Source organism: Myotis myotis, unplaced genomic scaffold (assembly GCF_014108235.1).
Source record: "Myotis myotis isolate mMyoMyo1 unplaced genomic scaffold, mMyoMyo1.p scaffold_m19_p_9, whole genome shotgun sequence".
Lineage (NCBI taxonomy): Eukaryota > Metazoa > Chordata > Mammalia > Chiroptera > Vespertilionidae > Myotis > Myotis myotis.
This window is the reverse complement of record NW_023416401.1, coordinates 7,815,229-7,839,353: the sequence shown is the minus strand read 5'-3', so window position 1 is coordinate 7,839,353 and position 24,125 is coordinate 7,815,229. Positions and strand designations below refer to the sequence as shown.

The 24,125-nt window shown below is 37.5% G+C and overlaps 1 protein-coding gene across 1 annotated transcript in view; it reads left to right on the top strand.

Moving 5' to 3' along the window:
- DCC (DCC netrin 1 receptor) overlaps positions 1 to 24,125 on the top strand; it is a 588,022-nt gene that overhangs the window by 445,770 nt on the left and 118,127 nt on the right. Inside the window, exon 15 of the mRNA XM_036322656.1 lies at positions 7,349 to 7,543. Within this exon, the coding sequence (XP_036178549.1) occupies positions 7,349 to 7,543 (195 nt within the window). The remainder of the gene's footprint in view (positions 1 to 7,348; positions 7,544 to 24,125) is intronic.

Genomic DNA, 24,125 nt, shown 5'->3' with positions numbered 1-24,125 from the left:
TCTTCTTGAAGGCCTATTTATAAAAGGCATTATTTTAGGTATGGGGGTAAGACAACAAATAAGGTCCCTACTCTCAATATTTATACATTTTGTTCATATAGAGATAGTGATAAATGCTCTAAAGAAAAACAAAGCATGGTAGAGGGAATAGAAAGTGGTTAGGAACTGTTTGACCGTAGGGGTTGAGAAGATCTCTTTGACAGGTAAACTATATGCACTGACCTTAAGGCAGTGAGGGAGGCAGCCTTGTGTTTAGGTCAGACAAGAGCCCTTCGGGCAGAAGGACCAGAAAGAAACCACATCCTGAGATTGGAGCCCAGTTGGTGGTAGACATATGGCAAGGAGGCCAAGATAGCTGGTCCTAAAGTCACGAGGATGTGATCTGTTTTCTCTAAAGAATAAAAAGACAGTTAGGATATGCTATACAGATACCTTACTTTTCTATTTAACTTTTAAAGTTTGTAAGTAACTGTGGAGCTGAGACTCCAGACGAGGTTTGTGAGTGAATGCCCAGGGCAGGTTATCCGAGCAGAGCCTCCACCAATGCTCTGGAACTGACCCTGGGGCAACGGGAGACAGTGACTCAAGGCAAAGGATTCTAAGAAATGAGGTCATATCATTTCCCCAAGCCCAGGGACTGTATCTCTTACCAGAAGGAGTGGAGACAAATGGGGCAGAGGTGCTGAAGGTCCCATAAAACACCCAGGATGGATGGGGCTCTCCACTTGACTCATGTGCTCCTTCCCCTCACTCGAATGACTCACAATCTGCGTGAAACTAAAATGTAGTGTCACAGCTCCCGGGATGGCACAAAACTTTTATTTCCCTGCGTGCTTTTCATGTCCGTGCAATCTTACCATAATCCAATTCACATATCTATTTTGATGAAGAATCTCTATGCTATGCTGCTTAATTGGATTTGCTGGAACATTTCCAAGCCCGTGGCTTCATAATGTCCTTTTAGGAATGCAGCATTCCTCCTCACCCTTTCTTCATTTAGTGGTGATGCAGTCATTATTAAATATAATTAAGAACCTCAAGTGTGCCAAGAGGGGGGAGGGGGACGTACAGATGTGAAAGAGATGGGAGCAGCTCTCTTGAGGGATAAACAGGTATTGGCTGCACTGGTTGAAAAGACCTCATGAAAACAAATAACACTTGAGCTAGAAACTTCAGGGAAAGGGGTTGACCAGGTATACAGGGAAGGTGTGTGAGGTAGCGTAGGAGGTATTCTTCTAAAAGAATGCCTTTAGGAAAATTATTTCTGCCAATATTGGTTCAAAATGCATCCTCATTCTTTCCAGTGTTACTCAGTTATCAGTCAATTATCTTAACACATTTCAAATATTATCTCTTTTCCCATTCTTCTACTTCTCTATATGGATGATAATTGCTTAGGCAATTCTGACCTTGCCCGCAAGGTACCATCACAGAAAGGTAAATAAAACTTAATAGAAGATAGGGAGTAGGGTTGATACTTCTTGTACATAGTGCTGTTATGATTATGATTTGAGATTGTTCACCTTCAAAACAAAATGGAACCTAATAGCCATTTCAGGGCACTTTATAATATGATTGTGGGAGAGAGGTGTTTCATGTGCTTTCTAAAGCAATGATTTGCTTGCTGTAAGAAATTAAGAGGACCAGACATATTGGTCCTGAGGCCTTCTCAATTTATTGACTCGTGGCCTCTTTGCACTGAGATACTCCCCTAAAATGATTTCAATTTCTTGTCCTCCACCCTGTTTCTCTCATTTTTATATCTGTGTTATTCAAATATAAAAAGTATAAATCTTGATGGGAATTAATATATCTGGACAAGTGTACAACTTCAGAGTTGGTTACTAGTAACTCCAAAGGAAAATTCAGCCTGATGGCTTGCAAGATATATATGAACTAGAGGACTGATGCATGAAATTCGTGCAAGAGTAGGCCTTCCTTTCCCCCGGCTGCCAGCACCAGCTTCCCTCTGGCACCTGGGACCCGGGCTTCCCTCACAGAGGGAGGTTCCGCCCACCCGCCGCAGCCCACCGGTCGGTGGCCTGGGCCTCTCTCTGCAGGGGCGATTATGGGGTGATGGCCAGGCCCCCAACCAATCACATTGCACCCGCCTTGGCTGGCCTGACGCCAGTGGGTGTCATAGCATGGTCCCAGAGGGTCGTCCAGATGGTCGTTTCGATGTTTGGCTGTGTAGTCAATTTGCATATTATGCTTTTATTATATAGGATATTAAGGAGATTTTTTAAAAAAATATTCACTTCATCCCATCCAAACTTATTCATGTATATGTTTAAACCATAAAATAAGATATAAATGAGTTCTACCAAATCTTTCATGGCTAATGTTAGAAAGCTTTGAACTCTAAACATTCCAAAGTCAGAAATTTTGATATTAAACTTGCTTGATTTTTCATAAATTGTGGATATGGAAAAGGGATTGAAAACCAACAGAAATGGGAGACATTGCTGTAGCCAAAAAAGTGCATTGGAAGGGAACTGCAGTGTTAGCCCTCTCTAGGCGCCTTGGGCTGCATTACTTCCCCCACGGCTTTGGAGTCTCCTGGTGAACCCCAACGGGGTGATCCCCTCCTTAGGTGGTGACTCTGAGCCCTGCAATCAGCTGCACAGACACAGCGGTTGGTGCAGAGAGCGGAAAGCAATTCTGTCTCCTGTGGCTTCCGGACTTCCTCCTGCATTCTCTGCTTGGCTTAAGCAGTTGAGAATCAACAGTAACTTAGAGAAAGACTCCTATTCCTCATGGATTGCCCTTTAATTAGGATGTTTTGTCAAAGTGATTATAGAATAAACCTCACTGTTTGTTCCGGTTTGCCTGAAACCAGGTTTGCAATAACTAACAGCTGGGAAGTTGTAAAATATTTAATTTGTGCCTCAAAACTTCAGCTTAAAAAAGGCAAGATTGATAGAATTCCCCAAAGTTCTTACGTAAATGTCTTGCATAATGAATGGCTTGAGAGAATGTGTGATGAAGTTGAGCAGAGTACCTTCTAGTACAGCGATTTTCCACCTGGGTGCGGCAAGACCTTCCCACATGCAATACCTGACTTCGGACCACTGACTTTTTTTCCCTTAGATTGTCACATGAGTAAGTGACAACAGCCAATACAACAATAGATGTCCAGTATGAATTAATCAAAATTATACCTACTTTTTGTCATGTTGGCAAAAAAGATATTTTTGGTGTGCCACAGAATTTCAGTAATTAGTTTATTTGTGCCATGAGATAAAAAGGTTCAAAATCACTGTTCTGGGAAATAAAGCTGGGGGAATCTCTGTGTTTCCCCCCCCCCTTTCTAATTTTGAAGTGAGCAGATAGAAACTGCTATGCACATCTATCATAATGTAGTTTAAAAATTAAACTTCTACCCTGAAATGGAGGAGATTGGCTAGCAAGAATTTGCATTGCAGAGACTCCTGAAAATACAAATGGGATGTAGCAGAAATTATGAACCTAGGAGCCGTCTCTAATTTCCAGCCCTACTAGCCTGATCAAGTAATTATTGAGTGAAATGGGATTGTCACAAATTCATTCGTTTTAAAAAGCGAGAAGAAATGCATAAAGCTATTTCCACAGTACTCATAAAATCGAAGATGATGAGACCACCCAGAAAGAACACTAACAATAAAACTGTCAAACTCATTCAAAAAGTGGACTCAGAAAAATGGCATATCTCTTGGCAGAAGAATGAGAAATGAGAAAAAATAAGCTTTTGACTACTTGGGAAAAAAATGAAGAATAGAAAGAAAAAAGGAAAGAAGAGAGGGAGGGAGGGAAAAGGGAAGAGAAAGAAGGGAGGTAGGAAAGGGAAGGGAAGGGGAAGGGAGGAGAGGAGAGGGGAAGGAAGGGAAGAGAAGAGAAGGGAAGAGAAGGGAAGGAAGGGAAGGGAAGGAAGGGAAGGGAAGGGGAGGGAAGTATTGTGAGTCATGGTAGGCTGCCCCCAAAATGTCCATGTCCTTTAACATATTCCTTTACATGACAAAAGAGATTTGGCAGATGTGATTAAGCTAAGGATAGTGGGGATTATCCTGTGTTGTCCACGTGGGCTCCATAGACTCACGAGGGTCCTTATAAGAGGGAGGCGGGAGATGAGAGTGACAGGAAGATGTGACAAGAGAAGCAGAGCTTGGAAATGTGGAGCCAGGAAGGCAGGTGGGCAATCTCTAGAAAAAGCTGACAGAGCCAGGAAAGCATGGTCTCTAAAGCCTCAGGAAGGAGCGTGGCCCTGCTGACACCTTGAGTTAGCTCCCTGAGTGAGATTGACACTGGAGTTATGACTTCCAGGAACATAACATCATAAATGTGCGGAGTTTTATTTATTTCATTATTTCCATCACCGTTTATCCCCTCTGTGTCCTCTTCTTCCACTTCCACTCACCCCCTCCACCCCCTGCAATCTCCACACTGTTGTCCATTGTTGTCATGAGTTCTCTCTCTTTGTGTAAACCACAAGGTATGGCAGCAATGGGAAACTAATACAGTTGCCAGAAGAAATGTTTTGGTTGTCATTAGAATCACTGACAAAGAGAAGCATGCTTGTGCCAAAATAACAGTTTGCATGAAATAAGATAAACCAGTTGGTTTGTGTTGTGGTTTTATATTAGCATCACTTTGAGGCCCAAAGGTATGAAAACAATGAGCACTAAGCTTGAAATTAAAAAAGTCAGTCAATTTGGAATTTTACATTCTGAACACTTAAAAAGATCATATGGTAATGCTATTTTTAATATTTTGAAGAGCTGCCTTTATATTTTTCATAGTAACTGCACCATTTTACATTCCCATTGGGTGGCCCCCTTTTCATCTTCATTTTCCTTCTTACCCTCTATGATCCAGGTACAATGACCCTCTGCTTTTTTGTTTTTCTTTTTTCTTTATCTTTTTTTTATTGATTTCAGAGAGGAAGGGGAGAGAAAGAGAGAGAGAGAGAAAGAGAGAGAGAGAAAGAAACATCAATGATGAGAGAGAATGATTGATCGGCTCCTCCTGCACACCCCACATCAGGGATCGAGTCCGCAACCCCAGGCATGTGCCCTGACGTGGAATTGAACCGTGACCTCCTGGTTCATAGGTCAATGCTCAACCGCTGAGCCATGCCAGCCGGGCTTGTTTTGTCTTTCATACCAACCTCACTGTTGTTATAAGACTTCTCCAGAGTTGTTCTCTCTGCCTATAAAGCTTTCCACCCTGTTGTTTGCTTGACTAGCTCTTTCTGATCATTCACCTTAGACTCTACCAGGTGATACCTTCATTGGAAAGTCAGTTACTATGCCAACAGCCTGGCACTTACCAAGATCTCATGATTTCCTTGTTTATTCTTTCATTTTTTATTTTGTGGTCTTACCTTCTCAAAATTATATCCCCCTACCTAGTCCTATAATACTATGACTGGCACATAGGCAGTCCACAGTAATTGTTGAAAATTCACAGGGATTAATCTGATAAATTTCCTCGTGTGTTATATGTGAACATTACTCATTAGTGGGAATCTGTAATCACCACTGAAAGAATAATAAATGTTCTTTAGAAACAAATTAAACTAAGGATCCATAATTTCATTGTATCATCAAGAATGGCAGTTGACCTACTTATCTTAATAATTCAGACTCCCGTAGAAATTTTGGGCCTCATTAATTAGCATATTTCAGGCCAAATGCATTCTTTGGTTTCAAGTGATTTCAGTAATTGCCTTAATACTTATCTATGCCTTATATATGCACTCATTGTCCTAGAGGTATTTGTGAAATCTTTCATGTACTTCTGAGTAGCGAATTTCAGTTTCAGCCCCCCAGAAGTATTCAGGTCACACACCTTCCACAGCGGATTTTCTGAGTCCATGTTTTATAGTTCATTCTAGTAGTAACTGTTTTCATGCTTTTTAGCATCATCTGTGCTGCAGAAAACTCACTCACTTAGTAGTCTAGGGAAAATCTTCATTTCTGTCTTTATATTAAGAAGTGAATAGCAGAGCACAGATGGGCTATTTTGAGCTATGAACCATCTTCTAACACATGTATCCATGCCTCTGTTTCTGTGTTCTTCGTCAGTGTATTTTGTTCATTAGATTCCACATATAAACGAATATGGTATTTGTCGTTCTCTGACTGGCTAATTTAAATATTAAACCATCCCTTTCGTTTCTCTTATTATTTTACTTAGGGTTTATAGTGGAAAATCCTTCACAGACATTGTGTTTTGCTGTAAAGGTTTATATCCATGTTTTGAGGTTTTTTTTATAATGCCTTTGCATATTACATCACAGGCTTCTTCAGGACAAAGAATAGTGTGTCTCTTTTTTGTTCACGAATGGGAATCTTTGAAGAAAAAGGCATCTTTAGAAAATTCTGTTGATGTATCTTTAGAATGTAGCATCTTTTGAGAAGCTGTTAGTACAGTATCTATTTTTAAAACTTGAATAGAAGACACACTTTCATATATCACTTAAGCTAGAAGTATGTGTTGATGATAGATAATATTGGAAGAGATCACATCTCCTTTTGCTATTACATCAAGGAGAAAATATACTGTACTATTTCTTTTAATCATCAAATTCTCTTGCATAATTTGACAAATGTTACCATTAGACATTTTCAGTTAGGAAAGAAATAATGAACACAAATAGTTTGAATAAGGTTCAAATCACTAATATTTTTGAGTACCTACTAATTGCTAGGAACTGTGCTAAAACACTTAATGGACTATTAAGTTTAGATGGGCACATTTTTAAATTTCTTCCCAGAATATTTACTTGATCAAAGAATGGATTACATGTGTCGGTATTAAACCTACTAAAATATTTATAATAGTATATTATAACTGCCTTTTGACTTGTCTGCAGTTCCCATTAAATCATAAACTCCTGCCCGGCGGGTGTGGCTCAGTGGTTGAGTGTCGACCTTGGAACCAGGAGGTCAAGGTTTAATTCCTGGTCAGGGTACATGCCTGGGTTGCAGGCTCGATTGCCAATAGGGGTGTGCAGGAGGCAGCTGATCAATGATTCTCTCTTATCATTGATGTCTCTCTCTTTCTCTCTCTCCTTTCCTCTCTGAAATCAATAAAAATATATTTTTAAAAAACAACCCCAGAGAAAAGCTATTAGAATAAAAAAGAATGGACAGTATTCAGTAGCCTCTTGTGCTTAAGAAATTCTGTGCAAGTCAAAGCAAACATGGAAAATGTCTCACATGCTGAAACATGGAGGGCCTGGGGCCATAAGTAACACACCATCTGAGCATCTAGGGCATAGGATGCTAAGTCTTGGTTGAGTGGGAATTGTGCCATGCTGTGTGTTCTCCTGGGAGACAGGCTGATGATGCCTCTCTCTGAATTCTAGAGTCTCAAGTCCCTGACCAGCCAAGCTCTCTTCATGTGAGGCCCCAGACCAACTGCATCATCATGAGCTGGACTCCTCCCTTGAACCCCAACATCGTGGTGCGAGGTTACATTATTGGTTATGGTGTTGGAAGCCCTTATGCCGAGACAGTGCGCGTGGATAGTAAGCAGCGGTATTATTCCATCGAGAGGTTAGGTGAGTACCTGTGGTGTTTATTCTGTTAAGGAAAATAAATAATTTCCTGAAATTATTTTATTTCTTGAAAAATTGTTTTTTGGAATGTTATTTCAGCTTGCAGCATATATTCTTAAAACAATTCTATTTTTCTGTCTGCTATCCATCCATAAAACACACACACACACACACACACACACACACACACACACACACATTTTTCCTCTCTGAATTTTCAATTGGATAATTGTATCTAGGACTATTCACAGGGGTGGGTACCCTTGCCCTTGCTTATGTGTCATAAAGATATGACATGTATATCAGATCATTTTTCTTTTTTCTACTGATCAATGGAAACTTTTACTCTTAACAATTCTTATAAAATGAAAGTCAACATATTTTTCTTACTAGGAAGATAGTCTATCAATTTTCTTTAACCTTGAATTATCTAGTCACATTGCCTCCTTTATCTTTTGCATTTATATATAAAGCTTTATGGCTATGTCATTATGACTGTAAAACAACAAAATGAAAAAAACACACAAATTTTCAGTCAAGCCAGTAGCTTAGAGTTATCAAACTCCTCTCTACATATATTTCTGATTCCTCTCCAATCCAAGTTCTCTTCAAATTGTACTCAGCCTTAGTTTACTTACACAACTGAGTATAGTACTTGAGTTGTGATATTTAGGAATTTATTTAAAACTATCACATATCTTAAGGAGACTTCACTAAAATATTTCACCAACACTGTTGTGGATTCACAGAGATATACAGTAAACTAATGTTCTTAGAATTTGATGTTACCCCATGAAAGAAAAAATGCATAATTAAAACCTTTAGAGTTTTAATGATCAACTATCACTTTTTTTGAAGTGTTTAACCCCCTTACAGAAAGTTATTTTTAGTTATTTTATGAATATTTAATTCTTATTTGTGTTCATTTTTATTCTCTTTTCAATGATGTTTAGTAGAGGGCATGGTTGCAAAGGACACATATTTTCAAAATATAGTCTAAGCATAATGAAAGGTAAATAAAGGTGGAACTGGATGGCACTTCAAGCCTGGGTTTAGATCTATGCTTTTCTCTCTGCCATAATGATTAATCTTGGGAAAGTGATTTATTTCAGTGGAAATGTGGGAAAAGAGTACCTTTGATCCTTTATTTTATGGTGTTAGGGAGTTAACAGATATTAAAAAGAGTTAATAGAGGAGGAGAGGTTAATCTTTGTAAGACATATAAGTATGAACATTTGCATTGCTGTCATTGCAAAAATATTAAAGTCTTGCCTTAATTAAAATATTTATTTTATAAGGTAAATGTATTGCCTACTTCTAAAGGTTAATGGAGGGAAAGAGGACCTATTTAACCCTTTTAACAATCAAGATTAAAAGAAAAAAATCTCTTTTCTATAATACTAATTTGAAATATTTTTATTTTAGACTGCTTAGTAAAAAAAAGATTAAGGAAATGGGTGTTCTATTTATGATTAAATTTGTTCAGAATCCATTGGTATCAAATGAGGGTTTGAATTCTGTCTCTATCAATGGATCACTGTCATAGGTGGCACAGTGGCTGTGGGACACTATGAGCTTCAGTTTTCTCATCTGTAAAGTGGAATAGCATGCTGCTACCTCACAATATTTGTATGAGATATACTGAGATAATAAAAGTCAAGTTATTTGCAATTTTTAAAGGTAAAACATACATGTAAATAAGGCATTGTTCTTTTTTACCATTTTGTACATCAGCAGTTTAGCAAATGTATATAATATAGTTATACAGGCTTTGAATTGTGTTTTTATAAACTATGACATTTGTAGTATTCAAGTATGTTATCTTCTTTACCTAAAAGTGGACTATAATCAACACAGTTAAAAATAGTGGACTATGTCAAACAGTTTTAAAAACATAGTTGAAGGTTCTAGGTTTCTAAACTCAGAACATTCAACACATGCATGGAATTATATAAAATACTTATTTATGAAAATTAATGTGAATCAAAAATATAAACAACACAGTGACATTCAGTTCGTTGTGAAAGGCAAAAAATGTGAATGGTTTGGGCTATAATAGAATGCGGAGAAAATCCTGAGTGGGAGAGTTAGAGTCATTCAGCATGAGCATTGGTTGCCAGGGAGGAGTGAGCGGGGAGAGGAAAGGTCATTTCCTAAGATCATTACTCAGAATAGATCAGGAAGAATGGTTTTATCTTTCATGATTTTTTTTTAGGTTAGTGTCTTTTCAACCTACAGGCATTTTCTAGCCATCTTTAAGGACAGCTCAGGGGGATTCATTAATAATACATACTCTTCTATTTGTAACTCTTTTATCATTTTCTACTCCCCGAGGTCCAAAGCACACACACTGTCTTACACCTGGTGGATTTTCTAAGGCTATTTGGAAGAATCTTTTAGCAAAGATTAATAATATTATTGAACTAGAGGAGAAAAGGCTTCATTGGAGTAAATATATATGTATCTTTCACCAAAAACCTAAAAGTCTCCCCTCTTTATTTCCCCTTTTTTAATAACCCTTTCACATTGCATCTTGAGTTTTATAACCTGAGTTATCACTTGTAAAATCAAATTGATGAAATAAAGGACCATGTGGTCATTCATTCTACCAACATTAAATCCAAGCATTCAATCAAAAACGATTCCTGCATCTTCTGTATTTTAAAAAAATACTTTAGTTGGGTCAGAATAATCCAAATCTCTTCTTAATTACCCATGTCATTTAATGTTCAAGGATAGCGGCTCAGTGCATTTCTTCCATGTACTTTACAGATACCAGTCTATTCCTTCATCCTCTACATTTTGTCAGTGTCAGGTATCATCTCAATATTACTAATGAGGGAAGACAGCAAGAGAACTAAGTTAACAAGAAAAGTCAAAGCTAATTTTTAATGAGAGAGTTAAATGTTCCATTCAGACACTCAGATAAATATTGCCAGAAACAGCAAAGACCTGGCTTTTCGGAATCGAGAAAGGAAGCTGCGGCCGAATCTGAGCCTGACTTGAAGCTGGCACACACTACTGCAGAGAAGTCACACTTCCCCCACGAAAAAACAAGGGCTTCTGGAAAGTCATAGCTCTTCAATGCAACAGCAGAATACTATAGTGAGATAGGGCACAGTCCTAAAATTTCCGATCAAACACAGCTATAGCTGCAGGCATGAATCTCAGAGTTTAATCATGGAGGTCTGGGAATTGTTATCCTGTGAGCTAAGGTTAGGACTGACTTCGAGGGGAAAAGAAAAACAACAGAAAAAGAGATGCCTGAGCTTTTGCTTTATTAAGCAATTATACTTGTGAATACTTTTCTTTCCTATTAGTTCCACCAGTTTCTGCCCCTGTGTAATTTGAGACTCTGTTATAAGGTGCATAATTATTTAGGGTTGTCATGTCCTCTAGATGAATTAACTGCTCTATCATTTATAAACTATTTTTCTTTATCAATGCTGATATCCTTTGCTCTGTAATCTGCATTGTGTCTGGTATTAATGACAACTCCAGCCTGATTTTTGTTTGTAGGCTCGCATGAGACATATTTTTCCTTCAAACTGTTTATGTATTTATATTTAAGTGGGCTTTTGTAGGCAGCATGTAGTGGGTCTAGCTTTTTTATCCAATCTAACAGTCTCTGAATTTTAATTGAGGTGTTTAGGCCATTTACATTTAATGTTAATATTGATATGAGTAGGTTTATATCTACCATCCTACTATTTGTGTGTGGTTTTTTGTTGTTGTTGTTGTTGTTCTGTCTGTTGTCCCATATGTTCTTTATGCCCCTTTTACTTCTCTTTCCGAATTTTGGGGGGATTACTTATTTTTAATCATTTATGTTCCATTCTTGTGGGCTCATTAACTATAACTCTTTTGCTTCTTTAGTGCTTGCTTCTAATTTATAGTATGTATATTTGACATATCACTGTTGACTTCACAAAAAATATTATTGAAGTTTATAATGCATTGCTATTATTCTTTCTTTAAATAATCAAATATTTTAAAGGGCAAATAATAAGCAAAAGATGTATTGTGTATATAACTATGTAGTTAAGCATTTTTAGTGCTCTTCATTCCTTTGTGCTAATCCAGATTTGGGACTGGTATCATTTTCCTTTATTTGTGAATGACTTCCTTGTAATGGAGTTAGGTTGGTGATAGTATTTTTTAATTTTTGTACATCTAAAAAAGTTTTCATTTTACCATTTGCAGTGGAGATGGAATTCTAGGTCAATAAATTTTATTTATTTTGCTATTTTTAATGATATTACTCTACTTTGATATCTCTTTTATTGTCTTGTTTCCAAGAAAACTGCTTAATCATTCTTATCTTTGTGCCTATATACATAGTGTGTCTTTTTTCTGTGGTTGCTTTGAAGATTTTTTTCTTTGCTGCTACTTTAACACAATTTTATTATGATGTCTCAGTGTCGTATTCTTTATGTTTCTTCTGCTTGAAGTTTAGTGAGATTCTTGGATTTCTGGGTTCATAGGTTTTATAAAATTTGGGAAATTTTTGGCTATTAGTTTTCAAGTAGGTTTTTTTTTCCACTCTTACTCCTCTCAGCTGGGGACTTCATTTACACATATGGAGCTTTTGGTTGCATACAGCTCACTGATTCTTTGTTCCTTATTTTCGGTCGTTTTTGTCTGTGTTTCATTTTTTATAGTTATCATGTCTTTAAAGCAACTTATTTTTCCCTGAAGTGGCTATTCTAATCTTAATACCATCTGGTATGTTTTTCATATTACACACGACAGTTTTTATCTCTAGAAGTTTGGTTTGGGTCTTTCCTATATAGTCCACATTGTAGTCAATGTACTCAAATTTCCCTCTACCTTCTTGAACATAAAGAATGCTCTCATCTACAGATTCTTTTATCTATGTCGTTTTGAGTCCATATCTATTTTATTAAAATTTCTCCTTGCTATGGATTGTATTTTTCTGATTTTTTTCGGACGTAGATGAATGCAGTATAACATACTGCATATTATCTACATTTTGCATGTGTGCTTTTTAGACATTGCATTTTTTAATTTGGTGATGCCGAAGAGTTCTGTGATTTTTAAAAAAAGGTTCTCAAGTTTTGTTCTAGAATGCAGTTAAGTTACTTGGAAAAATGTTGACCCTTTCGAGGTTCGCTTTTCAGCTATTACATGGTATTAGAGCACTGGTACCATCTAATAGCTTAAGGCTAATTTGCCCTACTATTAAGCCCATTGCTTCTGAGTATTCTACCTAAATTCCCATAAATTATGTGACTTCTTTAAAAACTGGCTTTTGGGAACCCACTTACTGGCCATCATTGAGCACCAAATATTTTTTTCTTGCTAATATCCCGTGGTTCTTTCCCCAGGCTTGGAAAATCCCCCCATAACAGGCACCAATAGACACTCAGATGAATGTTCAAGAGGGGCCCCTCTAGGCCTCCAGAACGCTCCCTTTGTGCATTTCTCTGCTCTCTGGCTTTCTTCCTCTCCAACTCCAATTGCTTTGCTTCGCTCAGACTTCCAGCTCTATCTGCTCAGTGGCAGAGCCACTGGGCTCTCCTTGGTTCCCCTTTCTCTTCTGCAGCCTGGAAACTTCCCCAGGTGAGGAGCTCGGGAAATCACTGGGTTCACTTTGCTTCTCTTCTCCCAGAGACCACTGACCTGATCTGTCTGATGCCCAATATCCGAAAAATGTTTTGTCTGTTTGGTTTTTGTAAATTGATCCAGGAAGGAGGTAAATTGATTCCCCCTTCATCTATATTGATCAGAAGGGAAGCCCTTTAATAAACAATTAAGCAGTCATTTTATTATTTCAGTATGCCAAAACTTTTAGCTTTTCAAGAGTACCAAAGATGTCAAACTGCCTTCTATTTCCTGATGCCTGTCACCAATCTCATCAAGAATGGATCTTAACTGTCAGATTGTACTTTTGGAGATAAATTTAACTAGAGTGCTCTTAGAAACAGGTTTCCTAGCTTGTGGAGAAATGAACCTTTATATCTCCCAGAGTGCATTCTGAGTTCAGTGAATACAATGTAAATTACAGTGTTAACCTCAGCATCACCCCTCCCATCAAAATAATTCCATCATGCATGGAAAATAGAAGTTTTGAGCTTATGACATGCGAACACTTTAAATCAGAAATATCAATGCACTTCAGCAGCCTCTAGAATAGCTGACATTCATGAATAAAAAATGAATAAGCACCAGGTAGAGAACATTTTATTACCTTTAAATGAAGTACATTATAGGTGTTGGTTAACAAATTCTGCTTTGTCGTTTTTGAAGCAGGATGTAAGGAGAATTATGAAAAATAATCTTTGACCTGAAGTTTGAAAAACCTGATCAGAAAACCCTATAGAAATAAGTCATTCAATGATAAAGAACATAAAAAGGGAGGATACACTTACCCCTTATTTATTCACAAATATCTTATTCAGAGTGTTCACCTATAGTGAGGCAATAGTGAACGCAAACTCCAGCTGTATTTCTGGAGGACATAGCGGATCATTGGAAAGCCATCTATTGTGTGCTGTTTAAGCACTTCCAGAAGAAAGCCAACTTACCTTGTTTTCATTATTATTTTGCAATTTTGTTATTTTCACAGGGAACCCCTGCTTGTTCTTAAGATAATATCAGTAATTTTACAACACAACTTTATTCTGACAGTTTTAATGCGGGGGCTCTAAACGGAATTTCTGTGTGAACATGTGTATGTCTGTTGTTTATCTCAGGTTTGATTGAATATGCCTCTTACCTTTGCTGCATATGGTTCTCCCTGTCAATACTATTTTCCCAATGTCTATAATATTCTCAATATTGTGAATGGAATAAGAACTCTAAGGAATCCAAAGAACAACATGTGTTCTTCTTTTTTTTTTTTTCATGAAATATATGAGATTTTTTTTATTATTATTATTAGTTAAGGTATTACAAATGTGTCCTCATCCCCCCCATTAACCCCCAACCTCCCCCCCACACACAAACTCATAATCACTTTGAAATTCACATTAGTAGGTGTCAATGCTTTTTCTGTTACAGGTGTAGATGGATTCAATATAACAAAATGTATATTATCTGAGTCATAATTTCTTTTTCAAATTTCCTTGGCTATTTAACTGACATAAGTCAAAACACCAAATGGGTGAATTTTCCATAGTGCAGACAGTTAATACAAAACAAAATATCTTGTATTAAAAGACCAACTGGTATATTATGTCTTTTCAATTTCTTACTTATATTGTATATACCTACATATTGAGTACCTGTTAAGTGTGAGATACTATGTTGAGAATCGGGAAAGTTACTAAGAAGTGCAAGGCATATTCTCGGCTCCCAATGTCTTATGCGATAAATATAAAAATATTTCTTGAAAAGAATAAATGAGGTAAAATGTTTATACAAGGATAATATTTGCTTTGGTAGGTAGCCTATATTTGAGGTTGGTAGAAATATTGGCAAGAGAATTTTGACTTTAAGGATGGGTAGGATTTATTCTTATGGGAAAAGACATGTTGTGGTATGTATAAGACTACAAAGTCAATGGAAAGCAAGGCAGGCATAGGTCTAGTAAAAAAAACAAAACTTGTCAGTGAAAATTCATATAAGGTAGTTGCAGGAATAATGAATAGAGAAAACCTGACTATAATTTGGGATGGAACAAAATTGAAACTCTGAGCATTCTTGAATTCATCCACTTCCAAATAATTCTAAGGGTTCATGTTGTGTATTATTGGTATTTTGTTGAGTTACTAGTCGAATCCCAAATGCTGAGAACATGTGTGCAATTTTTTAGCTAATCAGTGTCTTACCCACCACCTAGCCTTTCTTCTCATTGTCAAATATCCATTATTACGAGAAAATAATGTTTCGTATCCTAAAAAGTTCTGGGAAAACCAGAATCCAGGGTAAAAGCAGGAAGCTAAAACTACATTGTGGTAGTCTTGGATGTTCATACTTGGCCCCTGTAATGTGCAGTTTAATAATGTGAGATAGTCACTACTTGACTATCTATGTAAAATAATTATTGGTAAGTTCTTTTTCTTCTTACCACAGTCTGTTCTAAAAAGCCATGAAAAAGAAAAGTTACTAACCGATCATTATTTAATTAATCCAAGCTAGTACTGGGGTATTGTGCCTTATACCTTGGTACTTCTCTTTTAATGCTTTGTTGCATGTCTAGAATTTCTCAAGGTGAAGCTCCTGATAGTCTTACAAAGACACTTGAAGTGTATCTTCTGATACCCTGATTACTTTGGAGAGTCATATCAGAGTGACTCCTGACTTATTCCCCATCTAGTCTTTGCATCCAGTCTTTCTCTCTATAGCCATGTGTCTTGTGAAGATACGAATTTTGTTCTCCTTCTTAGGACTGTGCCTGGGCATTTAATTATTTTGAAGGTGGTGGTACAGGGAGAGCAGCCTGTGGGACAGATAGTTAAGATTTAGATAATTAAAATGTATATAGTTAAGAATTTAAAGAAGTCCACCTTTAAAAATGCCAAGTTACTTCTTTAGATAGTGCATCTCAAAATGTCTCTGTTTTTCAGGTTCTCTACATGTGTGTGTGTGTGGGTGTGGGTGTGAGGGGCAGGGGATGTTTTAACATTCAGTATTCCATCGCAAAAAGGGACATATGTTAGTCATAAGACTAGTACAGATTAATTACAAAATTAAAGACGACAATTGAATAGAATCTATTATTTCCAGCAATGTCTACCCTGAAACATATTAATCAGTTATCATGTAGAATTTCCAATGTGTAACTTACTGATTACATACTTTATTTCACACCATCATTTGAGAGGGGCCCTTAGTTATTCACAGCCCAAATCTTAGAACATTTTAACCATACTTGGAAATTTGCTATCTCAAATTTTACTTGCTCAATAGGAATGACCTCTCCCTAAACTAAGCATTTTACTGTCTCATAAGAATACAAAAGGTCATGTAGTTTGGAACTAGCTGATTATGTTACAAATCACTGAAAGAACACATAGCAAGTTGGGTTGTATTTTTGCTGCTTCTTCGTATGTTAATTTGTGTAAGTAAGAACTAAAAGCAAAACTATAATAAAACAGGCTTTTACGCCTTAAACAGCATGAGTACACTACTTCTTTAATTAGTAGAGATTAAATATTTGTGTTGGCAGCCTAGAGTATTTCTGAGAAGTCATAGTGTTATAAACTAAGGGATCTTTTTTTTTTCCTAAAAGCATTTAAGTGAATGTCAACATAGCCTTCTTAATAATTAGCAGAGAAGTGACATTTTAGAAACTATGGATTGCCTAGCTATGTCTCTTTGTAAGGTGTAGTGGTTTGAAAGGGGACTGAAAAGATATGTCCACCTCCTAATGCCCAGAACCTGTGAATGTAACCTTGTTTGGAACAAGGGCTTTTGCAGGTAGAATTAAGTTAAGTATCTCTCGATAAGATTTTCCCGGATTATTAGGTAGGCCCTAAATTCAAGGGATGTGTCCTTATAAGAGACACACAGAGGAGAGACAGAGAGAGAAGAGAAGGGAGGCCTGTGAAGATAGAGGCAGCCATTGGGTGATGCAGCTAGGAGGTCTGCGGACAGCCACCTGAAGCCAGGAATGTCACAGCAGGCTTCTCCCTTAGATCCTCAGGGCAGTGTGGACCCTGCCACCTTGGTTTCAGGCTTCCAGCCTTCAGAATTGAGAGAGAATAGTTTTCTAAACTTAAGTCAGCAAGTTTGTATAAATTGCTCCAGCAACCCTAAAAAGACAATACAAAAAGGTGACTCAATCTTCATTGTTTTTTCTCAATCTCCTTCTGAATTTAAAAAGAAAAAAAAAAAGAAATTCTGGAGCCAGTGCCATCTACTCTCTAAAGCATTGTGACCGATCTTAAAAACTGAAAAATTGAAAAAGAACCCAACACAAAAGCGGTGCTATGGGTGAAAGAAACCAATAGAGTGACAGGGAATGGCCACGTGAAAAGATTCTTGGGAGTGAAATTAGGTGAATGAAACGGTTCTAACTTCGTAATCAACAGCAATATTACCTCAGCTATCCGAAGGCTTTGTGTTCTGGCTGGTCAGCCATACCTCTTACGTCAGTGTCCAGAAGAAAATTAGAAACTGCATACAAATTGCACGCTCATCTGTCTACCTTTTCTGTAACGTGGCCAGGCCTCTGTTTTCCAGCAAGAGACAGAAATGAAACTTGGATGGAATACAATGAATTTGCACAGAAGCCCTTTTTTTCCTGAAAGCAAGCCACATTTACAGCAAACAAATCAAATTCTTTAAAAAAAAAAAAAATACAGAGCCAGGAATTATACCCACAAGAATAAAAGTAAGTGCTTTAGCTTTATGGTAATCTAATTCACAAGGTTTACACACCAGTTAGTCATTGCTGAGCAGAAATCAGAGAACGTTATACAAATACTGAGCAAAACTGTACTGATGGAGAGGTTATAGGATCAGGGCAGAAACATGGCGATTTTCTTTTTATCCTTGACCCTATTCCTACCATAGTCCTTTCCTACCATGTCACCTCGTGATCATGAGTAATCATTCAGTTCTCAGCTATGCTCTCTTTTTTCAAGTCTCTTGAATTATGACCACACCATCTTTTATTATTTGAACTTGCAGTGAAACATTAGAGCTGTTTATTTTGACAATTGAGGGGGGTGTGTTTAATGACATATGGAAACCACAAGCATGGACACACATATTGTCAAATGGAATATGTTTAAAAAAATTTTGATGGGTAGTAAGAGTTTCCATTGCTTGGCAATGGAGGGTGAAATTGTACATTGTCTCTCTTGTGGCTCTATTTGTCTGAATGGAGGCGGAAGCGACTTGAAGTTCCAAACACATTGCACACATCACAGCGATTTCTCTGTTGCCGGTCGGGTTACTTTGAGTTTGTGTCTGGGTTTCCTCACTCTGTCACATGAGCATAATGAGCACTCCTGGTCTTGGGAAGAGCAAGTGTGAGTGGGCTGGGGAGGAGGGGAGGAGGAGAGATTCTATCAGTGTAGTGGAGGAAGAAGTTATTTTTGAAACAAGTATCATGTAACTTTAGGAAACAAAATCTGGAAGAGGGTATTACTATAAACATTTAAATCTTTTTTAATGTGAACACTATACTTTTATTGTCTATGAACTATATTTTATATTAGACTTTAGGAGAAAGCAAAAAGGATAATTGATATTAATAGTGTTCAATAAAATAAGATTTTTTAAAAAATATATTTATATTGATTTCAGAGAGGAAGGGAGAAGGAGAGAGAGATAGAAACATCAATGATGAGCAAGAATCACTGATTGGCTGCCTCCTGCATGCCCAACACTGGAGATCAAGCCCGAAACCCTGGCATGTGCCCTGACCAGAATTGAACTGTGACCTTCCTGGTTCATAGGTCCACACTCAACCACTGAGCCACGCCAGCTAGGCAAAACAAGAAGATATCAATGCTTATGCTGAATGTGGTAAACACTTAGGAAACTTACTTAATATGTGCATTACAAATAATTAAAGGCTTCAACAGACCATCAGAATGGTAATAAATGACTTATTTTTGCACTTACTATGTGCCAAGCTCTATGTATTTTATATGAATCATCTCATTTGATCCTCACAGTTATCCTAAGAGGAGATGCTGTAATTATTGCATGCCATGGATGAATTAACAAACTATGTAAAGTTAAACTGAGGCTAAGACGTTAAATGACTTGTCCTAGCTGGTTTGGCTCAGTGGATAGAGCATCAGCCTGCAGACTGAAGGGTTCCGGATTTGATTCTGGTCAGGGGAGCATGCCCGGGTTGTGGGCTCTATCCCCAGTGGGGGTCATGCGGGAGGCAGCCGATCGATAATTCTCTCTCATCATTGATGTTTCTGTCTCTTCCTCTCCCTTCCTCTCTGAAATCAATAAAAATATATATTTTTTAAAAAGTTAAATGACTTGCACCAAAGCTCTTTGCAAGTGACAGACCTGGACTCAAACTTCCTGACTCACAAGCATTTCTTGACCTCTGTGCCGAATAACAATACTGGTAGGTTAAGTACCCTGCACAAGCTATCTTTGAACATTATCTAGCAAATGGATCCAACCCCTTTGAAACTAATTTTCTGAAGTCTAAGTTATTTCTCCATAGCCATCTAGTACTTGAAGAATTCTTTGGGGAGTTTTTTGTTTGTTTTTCACTAAAACTGCAGAAGTTTGAAAGTTTACTTTTCTGACCTTACCTTTCCTTGTCTGTATGTCTCTCTATGAGTTTCTCTCTCACGCATACACACAGGCACACACACACACACACACACACACACACCTTAGGAGTGTTCTAATAAGTCTTTTTCTTACTTTTCAGCTAAAGTTCCCCACCTCAGCCATGCAGAGTTGCCCATAATATAGAGACAATGTATGTAATTCATATTTAATTTAAATTATATTTTGAATTGAATAGTGATGGCTCATATAATAACTTCTAAGTAGAACAATTTATTTTCTCTATAAACGAGTTACTCCTACATCTGAGTGTAGCCCACCAATGCTTTGCCTGGTTTCCCTGAAAGTCAGTGAGCAGACTAGGTGTAGTTATTATTATTAAAGAGATACCTATTAGAGGTACAAATATAATAAGCAATTTTTCAAGATCATTAACATTATAATAATAGCCAGATCGAATTACCTGGATAAGTCTACTTGGCTAATGAGACCAAGTTATTGGAGCATTAGTGTGTTTGGGGTTTAACAATGTAAATCAGCAACTCAATCAACATATATCCAGTGCCACAGAGAGAAACAATATTGTTAATTATGGCTGAATAGAAAGAATGCTAGTCTTGGAATCATAGACTTAACTTTGAATCTATTATTATCCCTTCTTTTTATTACCTTGAAGACTATTGAAAAATATAAGTCTCTCCAAGCCTCAATTTCTGCATCGCCAAATTAGAGATAGAATGACAGATTTTTTTAGGTTATTAGGGAAAATATATAAAGTCACTTAACAAATATTTTTTATAAAATTGTTACTTCATATTTCATATTTAAAGAGGAATCATCCCTGTTTTCTCATGGGCACATAGCTGCAAGCTCAACTGGAAATGTAATCTTTATTTGACCAAGACATGGGAGTATCAGATTTTCATGGATTTTTCTTATTGAGGAACAAGTGGAGAATGGACAGAGGGAGAATTCTGTATTAGACAGGGATTTCCAGAGAAACAGAACCAATAGGAGATATCTGCAAGCTTGAGACCTAGGAAAGCCAGCAAGGTAATTCAGTCCAAGTTCATGAGCCTGCGAATCAGGGAGCTGATGGTGTACATCCCAGTCCAAGGGCATGAGAAGAAGAGGTAAGATGTCCCAGCTCACGCAGTAAGGCAGGAAAAAAGGGTGAATTACTGCTTCCTCTACCTTTTGTTCCATGCAGGCCTTCAGGCAGGTGATGATGCTCACCCACACTGGAGAGAGCATTCTGCTTCAGCCACCCATTCCAGCTGATGTCATCCAGAAATGCCCTCCTAGGCGCACCTAGAGATTATGTAGGGACCCTGTGGCCAGTCAAGCAGTTGCATACACTTAACCATCACAAACACTAAGGGTTTGCCCTACTATATCCACCATATTACAAAATGCAACGTGACATGGAGAATTCAAAAACCCCAACTGTTCTGAAAGATTTCCTCATAAATAAAGTAAAAATAAATACAGGTCGTGATTTAGGGGAAAATATTTTTATTATTATCGTTAGTTGTTTCCTACCTCCTATTTTTACATATATGTGCAAATAATGACATAACATCTCAATTTTTCCAGATTTACCATCTTAATTTCCCACACGCATTATTTTATGAATTAAAAATATATGTGTTAGACATAGTTTTGAACTCTCACACAGCTTCCCCCACATGCACATAAACACACACAGACACACACTCACTAGTATCTTCCTCATGTTGGTGGAGATTTGTCCTATGTTAACTAGTCAGCAAACTCTCTGAATCCTACCCTCAAGGACAAAGAAACTGCAGTAAATGTGTCCTTTCCTGAGTGAGCACCAACACTCAAACCCCGGGATGAGAGCCCACTTCGTCCATTACCAGATTTGATGGGTTTTGAAGGAATCGGTTCAGAAATCGTTCCAGCTGACGGGTAAAGGATGAGACCGGGAATGTGTGCATGTTCTAGTATTGAGTATTTGTTAAAACACCCATTCATCAGGTGTTGTCCTTCCCATTTATAATCATAAGCAAAAAATGCAGCCGGTCGGGGTGAGGCTTGTGAGAATTACTGGAGAATCAGTCAACCACAGAGTCGCCTGGCATCGCAAAGGCTGAGAACAGTGGGCGAGCGCGCGGGGAATTTACGAGGCCCGCATGAGCATCTTTCACGTCCCACAAAAGAAATACAAGGAGCAGAATGACAAAGCTGGAGTCATTACCGGTTTTATGTCCCCGCTTATGGAGGAAGAGCTGCTCTCAAGCAGATGACTCGGCGTTATCACAGGAACTTTCTCGCAGGAGAATCACTTAGGAGGAAACTTCCAATAGATATGGGTGGGACCCAGATGCTACCAGCCAGCGGCGGTTTGACCTTGGCTGAGAGATTTAATCTTCTTGAATGTCAAGTTTTCACCTTTCATTCCCTTCATTTAGCCAGTCATTTTATTCATTCAGCAAAAAACATTTTTAAAGTTTTTTTATTTCCTGCATGCCAGAAATGATGAGAAGGCACTGGAAGTATAAAATAATAAAAATAAAAAATGGCACCTGCCTTCGGTGAGAATAAGGAGGCCCTGTCCCATGGACAATGTATGCTTTAAAGGAGAGAGCACTGTTCTGACACATCCTGAGTCATCTCATTCTCTTTTGGAGAAACTTCCCATGGATTGTCTCTCGTGGTTCCCTCCAACGGCAGTGATTTTGATATTAGACTCATTTACCTGATGTCAGCAAGACACACGGCCCCCCGGCGAGTGGCATGTTTCAGGCGTGGCCTTCTTTACATCGCGGCTGGCTGTGTGAGTAAGATCTGCCCGTGCACTTCAGCAAATGCGGCCGTGCCATCCTGGGCTTTGCCTGTGAGCACTCCGAGCCCTTCCCCTTCTCACTGGCCTGGAGACGACATTGGGCGAGACCCAGAGGAGGAAGTCACAGGTTGGCAGAGCCAGATGACCCATGCTGGACTGGTCACTTTTACACTATCATGTTTATTTTACTGAAGCTGCTGTATTTGGGTTTCTTTATGATACGCAGCTTGGTCTGTATCGTAATGAATACATTGTATTTGTGACCAATACAGTTCCTACCATATCTGTTCTCTTGAACCCCAGAAAGGACATCACTTGTTCACATTCATCACTGGAAAATATCTTTTATTCACCTTTTAAGCTAGCACTGGATTATTTAAGTATCTCTCTAATTAGACTTACTACTTTATTAGTTTTACTTTGAGCTCTATTATAGTAATTACAGTGCAGGAAAAATTGCTTAGGTTCACAAAGGGAAAAAAAATCTTAGTCTTTGTTCATAGCCCTCCTACTTCAAGTATGCCCAATAAAATAAAATTGTTGAATAACAAAATAATTAGAGTATTGTTTGGGATTCTTGTCCCCTCACAAATGGATAAACTGCTATTATTTCCTTCTCTTTGCTTGCAGCCTTTCAGCCGAATTTTCCAAACATGGCAGTAGTATTACTATCTAGATCACTTTAAAGCAATCATGTACAAAGTTGTCCGTTAAAACAGAAATATATATGAGGAATGTTATAATTCCATAAACTATTTTGCTGGGACTAATAAACCTATTTTCCTTTTTATTTCACTGACTTTTTGATATTGATAGCATTTTTTTTTTTTTTTTTTTTTTACTTTTCTCATATATCCGCTGACTATTACTGTTAATGCTGACATTTGTTTGATTCTTGGCTCAGCTCATTTAAGTCCATTTGATTTTTTTTAATTTTTTCCTCTCCCTTTCCTCCCTACTCATCCCAAGACAACCTGAGTTGGTAACTAAAATACTAGTTGATTTTCTTGATAACTTAACATCAGAGGCTATATTTGTTTATGAGCTAATGGCCTAATGCTGTAATCCTTGTACCATTTATTACTGGTAGTTATTTTCCCTGGGTCTTTATTCTTACCTAATTATTCCAACTTCATTTTTTCATATTTTATTAAAGCGTGGATTAAAAATGAGTTCACAGCCACCTTTGAATTATCATTAATTTAATCTTTTTCCATTATTAACAAAGTTATTTTCCATCTAGACCTCTTTTCTTGAGTTGAGTATTGAATGAGAAATCCAAAATTTAGAGCACAGAATTAAAAACCATGAGTACTTCAAGTCTTATCAGTTGAAGCAATCATATTGCCATGAGGATAGAAATTAATATGTGTATAAGAAATTGAATCAGATACAAGGCGAATGCTTTATTTTTAACTTCAAGAGTAATATATTTATTCAACTTATTAAATTATGCTTTGGCCCAGGCTATAGAGTCATAGTAGATATCATAGAGCATTGTTTCACATTTGTTAGAGAACAATAGCAACAGGAACCCTCATATTGAATCTACTCCATCTGCCCTGGGCATTGTCCACAAGTCTTTAGTAACTATGG